The sequence below is a fragment of the Acipenser ruthenus genome, chromosome 7, assembly GCF_902713425.1.
Source record: "Acipenser ruthenus chromosome 7, fAciRut3.2 maternal haplotype, whole genome shotgun sequence".
NCBI lineage: Eukaryota > Metazoa > Chordata > Actinopteri > Acipenseriformes > Acipenseridae > Acipenser > Acipenser ruthenus.
Window position 1 is genome coordinate 3,723,388 of NC_081195.1, and position 8,607 is coordinate 3,731,994.

At 34.8% G+C, this 8,607-nt stretch overlaps 1 protein-coding gene across 3 annotated transcripts; it reads right to left on the bottom strand.

The window, feature by feature from the left end:
- Positions 1-1,893: 1,893 nt before the first annotated feature.
- On the bottom strand, positions 1,894-8,222 carry LOC117415286 (T-cell leukemia homeobox protein 1). Of its 3 annotated transcripts, XM_034025420.2 has the most exons (4): positions 7,461-8,222; positions 5,240-5,477; positions 4,756-4,852; positions 1,971-2,132 (listed from the first exon to the last, which is right to left on the bottom strand). In XM_034025420.2, exons 1-4 carry the CDS (start codon positions 7,930-7,932, stop codon positions 2,103-2,105), a joined length of 837 nt encoding a protein of 278 aa, XP_033881311.1. In that variant the 5' UTR covers positions 7,933-8,222; the 3' UTR covers positions 1,971-2,102. The 3 variants fall into 3 exon arrangements, with proteins under 3 accessions (XP_033881309.1, XP_033881310.1, XP_033881311.1); XM_034025418.3 differs by lacking the exon at positions 4,756-4,852 and having other exon boundaries at positions 1,894-2,132; positions 7,461-8,218; XM_034025419.3 differs by lacking the exon at positions 4,756-4,852 and having other exon boundaries at positions 1,894-2,132; positions 5,240-5,441; positions 7,461-8,217.
- Between the last annotated feature and the right edge of the window lie 385 nt (positions 8,223-8,607).

Below are 8,607 nucleotides of genomic sequence, written 5' to 3' on the forward strand. Positions count from 1 at the left end.
TGCGAGCGGTTTCAATGCAGTATAGTATAAGCTAATGTGGATATTTAATAAACTGCAAATACTGTACAATATAATGCTTCCAATAAAAATACTAAAGTCTTGCGGAGTCCAGTGTATAGTATTATAGGTGTATTTTATGATAGGCCTATTTGATTATGTGTGTGTGTGTGAGAGAGAGAGAGAGAGAGAGAGAGAGAGAGAGAGAGAGAGAGAGAGAGAGAGAGAGAGAGAGAGAGAGAGAGAGAGAGAGAGAGAGAGAGAGAGAGAGAGAGAGAGGAGGGGTACTGGATTTATATTTTAAAATAAACTATTTATGTAAACTGAGCTAATAAATAAAAGTCAACTTGTACCACATGCACCTATTATCATTTTGGCAAATTGTAATTCCACTGCATTTACTAGGTCACTATTTTACTCAACAACAACAAAATAAATATGACTAAAGTGATTTGTATGATGTTTGTAACACTGTAGCCTAGGGTATTCTGTACATTAACACTGTACCCTGAATACAACTAAAACGTATTTATATCTGTCAAGCGACACCATTTATCAAGATAAAATGCATATAATTCGCAGCAGGTTTAGACATCGAGATAATAATCGTTTTTGTAACATTCCCAACGCATTAAGTTTCATGAATAGGCTTATTCGAACATATTGTCAGGTACTATTTTGGATGAAGCTGTATTGTAAAATGTTTAATGATAGCTTTAATTTCATACCAATGTCACAATTATGTATTTTTTTTTTATATTACTTAATATAACACGAATATTCTGGTTGATTCAAAAGTAATACGTATTCATGCGACTGACTCGCCTGGACCTTCATGCAGATGTTTTAAAACAGCGACGTTTACACATATTGAATGTAATAAATGTCATGTTTATTTATTTATTTTTACACAAAAATGTACACAAGCACTATTAGAAATTAATATACATAAATGTAAGTGCATTTTTAATGAAGGGAGTTTGTAAAGAAGTTATGAATAAGACATGAGTACAATTGAATAACAAACTCCAAAAATCCCTGTGGTTAACATTGTAGCGTGCTTCCGTGGTTCTGTTCATGAGAAATGAATATGGATACACAACAAGAAAACAATATTCACGAGGTATGTGGGAAATCATAAAGACTATTTGGGGTACTAGAAGAATGGGACATTTTCGTCAATCCTAACACGGTTTATCTTGGAAAATAAGCAGGAACATTACTTGGAAATCAAAACTAAAGTCAATAAAACGAAATTACATTACCCTGAAAAAAAGTCAAGTGTCTCAGAGACAGCCAGCGTATGAAACCTGAAGGTTTGATCAATACATACAGCAATTTGCGGTTTTCAAAGTGATTGTATATCACATCTCCCTTCATCAGTTGGATTTGTAAAAAAAAAAAATACAGCACGTTATACGCCCGTTATTTCATCGACGTGTGATAAAGTACCATGTAATGAAAACAAGAATAATAACCATAAAAAACAGCGTCGTTCCAAAAATATTTGTAAAAAAACAGCTGTGAAGAGCCGAGATGCTTCTTATCTTGTCCAATGTAAGGGCATTTCACAAAATAAAAAACACTTAAAAAAAAGGCATCTAGCAGAACGAACTTTCTGTTAAATATGGAAACTATGGTACATTATTCATGGAACATTATTGTGTGGTTTACATATAAAAAAGACTAACATTAAGTAGAATATGTCTGCATTTATCATGTCTAAATTGACTTTGTGCCCACATTTTTATTAATATAACTTATGACTTATTTTTTATATATTTTGTAAAATGTAAGCTTCTTCTGTTCTCTTCATCTTGGAGTTCTGCTCGCAAATTGTCTCTGTTGTCCGCATAATAAAACTACCCCCACCCTCCGTCCCCCGTCCCCCGTCCCCCGTCCCCAGTCCCTTCTATTCGCATGCGGAGGCGACTGACGTGACGCTGGTAATTTTACCCGTGTCGTCTGACCAGGGTTGCAGGTTCTGGAGCGCGAACAGGGAAGTGTTATGAAGGCAGATGGGGTCCGCTTGCACGGGCTGGCTCAGTGTTTTCTGGAACGCTTCTTGCTGTAGTTGCATTAGTATCCGGTTGGCCTGCTGTCTCTCAGCTTCCCTCTCCTCTGCAGTCTGTCGCCTACAAAAAGAATCCAAAATCAAATATAATGAAATGTGCATTCCCTATATTGCCAAACTGATTACTTTGAAAAGGCAATCGGTGTAATGAGACACGTGACACCATAACACTGGACAACAGAGTTTTCATATAAAAAGGGCCGGATTTCCAAGCTTCTGTTTCCCTTAGTTACAAAACTAGATGACATAACTAAGTAATATCTCAAGTCTCTAAAGCATTTAACACATATTACCTAATTAAAGACTGGAGTAAATCTGCCCCAACGAATCCTGTTATTAACAACAACAATTCTGCATGACCAATTATTGAATTCACTGACATTAAAATGCCGTCTCCCATCCACTCCAAAGTCCTGCATTAAAATGCCGTCTCCCATCCATTCCAAAGTCTCGCCATAACTCTGCGTATATACACTGTATCTGTATTTTGCCATTATAAACTTTGTTCACTTTATGTAACTAATAGGTGTAGACAAAACAGTTATCATCAATATTCTTCAAACTAATCTGAATTCAGGCTCATCTGGTGATGTGTGTTATTATGTGCATGTTCGGCTGAGACACACATTACAATATGTATTTTTCTGTTACTTTACGTTTGGGAAAGATAAGTGCTTGATTTATATGATTAAGCGGATTATACGCAATTCTTTGAATCGATGTAGTAAAACAAATGGTCTCACTTGTTTTAGTTACCTATAATTACTACTTTAGATTTAAAGTTAGTTAAGAATGTAAGCCGATGACAGAACCATCAATCTGCGACTTATTATTGTCAATAGCATCTGTCTTGGAGCTTAACAGAGACACATAGAAATGGCTTCACAACCCGATAATTACAGAGCACTAATCTCATTATTGGTCTCTTAATGCGATTTCTAGATCGGTTGCCTGATTAATTTACTTGGTAAATTGAATTCCGAAGTGGCCTAGTGGCCCTTTAGCACTACAATATCACAATGCCGTTCAAAAAAGAAACCAGAATGTACTTGCATTCGTTTACGCAGAACGGATGATTGTAGTTGAAATTATTTCGAGTATCATCGCATTTAAACACTATATAATGCTGATAAACACAGCGCACCACAACAATTCCGGTAGTTTTCAGGAAAATATTTAGGCCTACTAATAAATAAATAAATAAATAAATAAATAAATAAATAAATAAACCTCCGAAAACTCCACCTAGAATAACAAAGATATATTTACATTAAATTTCCTATTAGAAAAAATGTATTGTGAAATGTTGACTCCCGTGCACAGAGTACCATAAGTAATTTTACTTTGCCACTTGCAACTCAGATAACTTTTTGAATCTCCGTGCCCCTCTCAAACATAAATACAAAGTTGAAACATTCTGTACAATTACAGAAAAATACAGATCAGTGTGACCATCACATACTGTTTTTTAAAATGTATTTATTTAGTTAGTTTGCAGAATAAAATATTGTGGACTTGCACTTTCACACTGCATTATTATTATTATTATTATTATTATTATTATTATTATTATTATTATTATTATTATTAGTAGTAGTAGTAGTAGTAGTAGTAGTAGTAGCAGCAGTAGTAGTATTTTAATGACACGTGTTTCTAAGTTTTTTTTAAACCCCTGTACTTGTAACCAGCATCAGACAATGAGTTGTCATGCGTGTGGATACATTGTATTAGTGAAAAGAAAATGCATGTTGAAGGCAGGATAACTTGTGTATATTTCATTTATATCTGTCAATTTGCACTGAAGTAAAAGATGGAATTCATTTAAACTATTTTGATCCATGTCCTTACTCGTCTGATCGAGAAGCATGTTCCGAAAAATATATTCATGCTGCAACATTCTGCTGTAATATTCTATTTAGTCGAGCAAAGTATGAAAAATAGTCTGGGATTACTGTAAAAAATAACGTGTGATTACGGTAAAAAAAAAAAAAAAGATGCACCTTTAATAACACGCAAATATACACTAGAATTAATCTACAAATATAGTTTTATTAAGTCAACATTAGGGTAAATTTACCGTAAAAATACTGTATTTTGTTTTACAATTTTGAAATTCCCTTTAGTTCTCTTTATTGGAGATACCAATTTTGAAAATGGTGCTCTAGCTGTTTGCTAGAATATAAAATATTTACCGTATAGGCCTGATGTATAGCTTCTACAGAAATAGTATCTATGGCTACTGTTTGATCGTGCAATTTACACATTTGAAATGGACTAAAACTCGCAGTCGAGATCCGAAAGTTTATAATTCATTATACAATACATTTCTTCACAAAAGGTCTACTCAATTTGTAATCATGCTTGGTTGGAGGGTCTATAATGTACACATGCTGATATCTGGGAAACCTGACAACAGCGATAAATAGGAAAATACATATAGTATCTCTATACTACTACATTACACGGTTGTATTTAATAAGAGGTATGTGTTTGCGTGTTTGCACCTTGAGAAAGATATGTACAACATATCGAAACGTTGGGCAGCTGGCTCTTTGAGCTAATATATATATATATATATATATATATATATATATATATATATATATATATATATATATATATATATATATGACAAATAAAGAAATAAAGAAATACATCTTTGAAACATTTGGAGTGAGACTCACTGGTTTGTGGTCTCCAACGATATTCTGCCCTTCATAATGAAGGCTTGGGGGTGGGTTTGTATAATGCATCATTGCACAGCAAGGATTACTTTGTTGCCTGAAATTATAGCAGTCATGCAAAACAACAGATGCTATGTCAGAACGTTTACACATTTCATTTGCAGAGTGTGATATGACACTTTAAAAAATGACCAAATCGATTGTATTTTCAGCAATATATATTCAACTTAGACCCCTCTTTGGATATTAAACAGGAGTAGTCAAACACAGCGATTTAAATCTGAACATCTGTAAACAGTGTACTGTAAGTAGTGTTTAAAACGAGACGATATGGAAATATAAGAGTAAGGCCATATAGTTATTTAATCAGCATTTACATTGGCTAAGTGATGGATTTGACATATATTGTTAGTTTAATTTGCAAGACTTCAAAATGCCAGAACATACAGAATAAATGATATGTATTTTGTACTTCGTATCTTACCTCCATTTTGTCCTTCTGTTCTGGAACCATGTTTTGACCTGGGCATCTGTCATTTTGAGTGCCTTTGCCAGGGCTGCCCGTTCCGCTGAAGCCAAGTACTTTTGCCGATGAAACCTCTTCTCCAACTCACAGATCTGGAGCCTGGTGAAGGAAGTTCTTGGCTTTTTCTTCTTTGGTGGGGTCCGATTCTGGTATGGGTGACCTATACGACGTGTTACAGTGAAGGGTGAGAGGGCCACTAGATTGGGAGACAGACAGGGCAAAAGCAAGCGGCAAAAATGAGCAAGGTATTAAAAAGGCTTCGCCAGTGGAGAGGCAGGAATAAAGAGACAGAGTGCTTGCAGGGTTAAAACTTTCGGGGGCACGATGCCAGTCAGAGGTCCTACTGTGTTCCTAAAACTCACACTTCCTGGATAATATTTGTATATATATATATATATATATATATATATATATATATATATATATATATATATATATATATATATATATATATATATATATATATATATATATATACCCATTTTTTTAATATGTCCTGTCTAGGATCGATCAGCAAAAATACATCCCTTGACATAAAATCTATGTAGTCATAAATAAACTCAATTTTCCAAATGAGACGGTTCATTCAATTGAATATAAAATGTAATCAGATTGATATTGTACACGTTTAATGCAAACATTAGAGAGATCATATTTATTTATATTTTTAGAAATAGTCAATACCCCACCCCCTCCTTTTCCATGGCTAATATTGTGTACCCGAAGTGCTCAGAAGCAAAAGTTCTGCCATCCAGGAAACGTGTGTTTTAAGAAACAGCAAAAAAATACTAGAAAAAGATTAACTTAGGAAATGAAAAGGTTTAAAGCTGCAAAAGTCTAATGTTTAAACGGATGCTTTTTCACAATCCGTTTAAAACGCGCATTTATTTAATAAAGTGGTAAAGGTAAATACATGAATAAATACATATAGTTTATATCACGATCCTTATATTATTATTATACCATCCAGGCAATTTATTGCTTTGGGTGTGCACGTCATTATTACAGTTTTAAATGATGTTTTATTGGAATTATGCGTATCCAATACTCATAATTACCTTTATCAGAGCAGTGTGACTTCATGAAATAATTACAAATTAGAAACTGAGTTTCCCTGTTCTGAACAAGGCCTCACCCGGCCCTTGGCAGTGTAACTGTTTATTGGAGTTGCTGCTAACGTGTGGTTTCATTGACATGAGTTTTGGCCACAGTCTGGCTCTTTATAACCCTTTTACCCTTTTTATACAGCACAGCACATTGTCTTTGAATACGCTTGAATCTTTTGCACTGCATGGACATTTTACGACATTCTGTTGTTGGTTGCATTCTGTTGTTTCAGATAATAGAATATTGAGCACGGCATTGCATTTTTAGTATTATTATTTACCATAGTTTTTAATTAACATTTTATATATTTAGCATTGGCATTATTATTATTATTATTATTATTATTATTATTATTATTATTATTATTATTATTATTATTATTATTATTATTATTATTATTATTATTAGCATGTTTAGAGGAATGAGCTGTGTCTGAATCTATCAGAATACCGAAGCAATATCTTGTTGTAGATATACATTTTTAAACTATCATTGCACCTCGGCTTTATTTTCTAATTTTCCAACATTATAATCGATAAAATATCTGGTTATTGTCTCGAAAGCATGGAAAATATAAAACCCATTCATTACTGCATTTAAAATATAACATCAATACAAATTCGGTCACTGACACAAATCCATATCTTTAAGTTAATTCAGTTGTTATTTGTTTAAATAATTTATTAAGGATCATTATACGCACAGTTTTTCACGATGTCACATAATTGCAGTTATTAGTTACAAACATAGCACCGTGTAACCTGATAACATAATGTATATGGCTAAGAACTTTCTTTCAGAGAGCTTTATTTTCATTTTGATTAACCATACACTTTCTAAATGCTCTGCATTTTGAACGTACACCCCCTTAAACTGACGGTTGTTGGTACTTGGTGTAGAATTTAGTAACTAACCAAAACGTGTTTTGTGAGTGTAAACAAAAAGTTCAGTTTTACTGTCTGCAATGAAACCAGTTTTATTGGACGATAACACACAAACTTTTAGCTGTAAAGTTAGAATAGACGAAGCGTGTGCTACTGCAATAGTGCAGTATGTTATTCTAGACGCTTACCTGTAAATCTGTCTTTCGTGTATCTTCTATTACTTTCCATCCAAGGAAAAGTCAGTCCCGTAAGATTATTCATCCCGTTCACGCTGCCCATACTTGGCACGGTTGGCATACCGGTGGACATAGTCTGGTGAACACTACCTAAGGGTCTGTGCGCTGGCACGCGGATCACGCCTGCCGAATTCAGGTTATTCCCGTTCATGTTCATGCCCATGTTGACATTGTAACCTCCAGACAAAGATGCCATGCTACAGGCGCTGTTGTTGTATCCCACAGTATTGTTGGTGTTGTAGTTGCCAGTCATCGTATTGTAGGCACTGCTCACAACGCATCCCAATCCATAGTCCGAATCTTGCAGCCTGGAGTTGGAGATCATGCAACTCCCTTGATCCGAACTGTTCAGAATTTGATCGATTCCAAAACTGATGGGTTCTGCGTGCGACTGGTGGATGTGATGGGCCCCTATATGATCCATGGTTTGATGAACCCTTTGCAAGAAAAAAATAGAGGTCCCCCAGTCTGATCGCGTTATCAGATCGGAGGTACAAATGTTGCTTGGTCTCGCTTCAGTTGCTCGCAAAGCCGTGCGGATGGTGGAAGTGAGTAAGGTAGAGCTTGAGTCCTGTTTTTTTTTTTTTTTTGCTTTAGGATTCTGCCTGCTGCAGAAACTAAAACATCAATCATACTGCCAAAAGGCCTGGGTGAGACAGAGCCTGCGGGTTTAGGCCCTGGAACTCCATTGGCTGGCGACTAAGAGAGGCTCTTTGACTGACAAACAGGAAGAAAAGGGAAGGAGTTTCTACACGAGCCAAGCCCCAAAAATCAGACTGCTGCCAACCGCGGCTCCTTGTAAAGTTAACTGGATCAACCACGCAAAGCGTCATCTTACAATGTGTATCTACTGCCTGGAATCAGTATGAATATACAAACCATTCACTGATTTCCTATTTTCACAAAACAACTCCAAATATTTGATTTAGAATAATAATGTTATATATATATATATATATATATATATATATATATATATATATATATATATATATATTATTTAAAGCTTGTTTGGGCATATCCGTGTTGAAACACGTGAAAATGGGCGGCAAGGTGCTTAAGGTGTTTTGTGTGTGTGTGTGTGTGTGTGTGTGTGTAA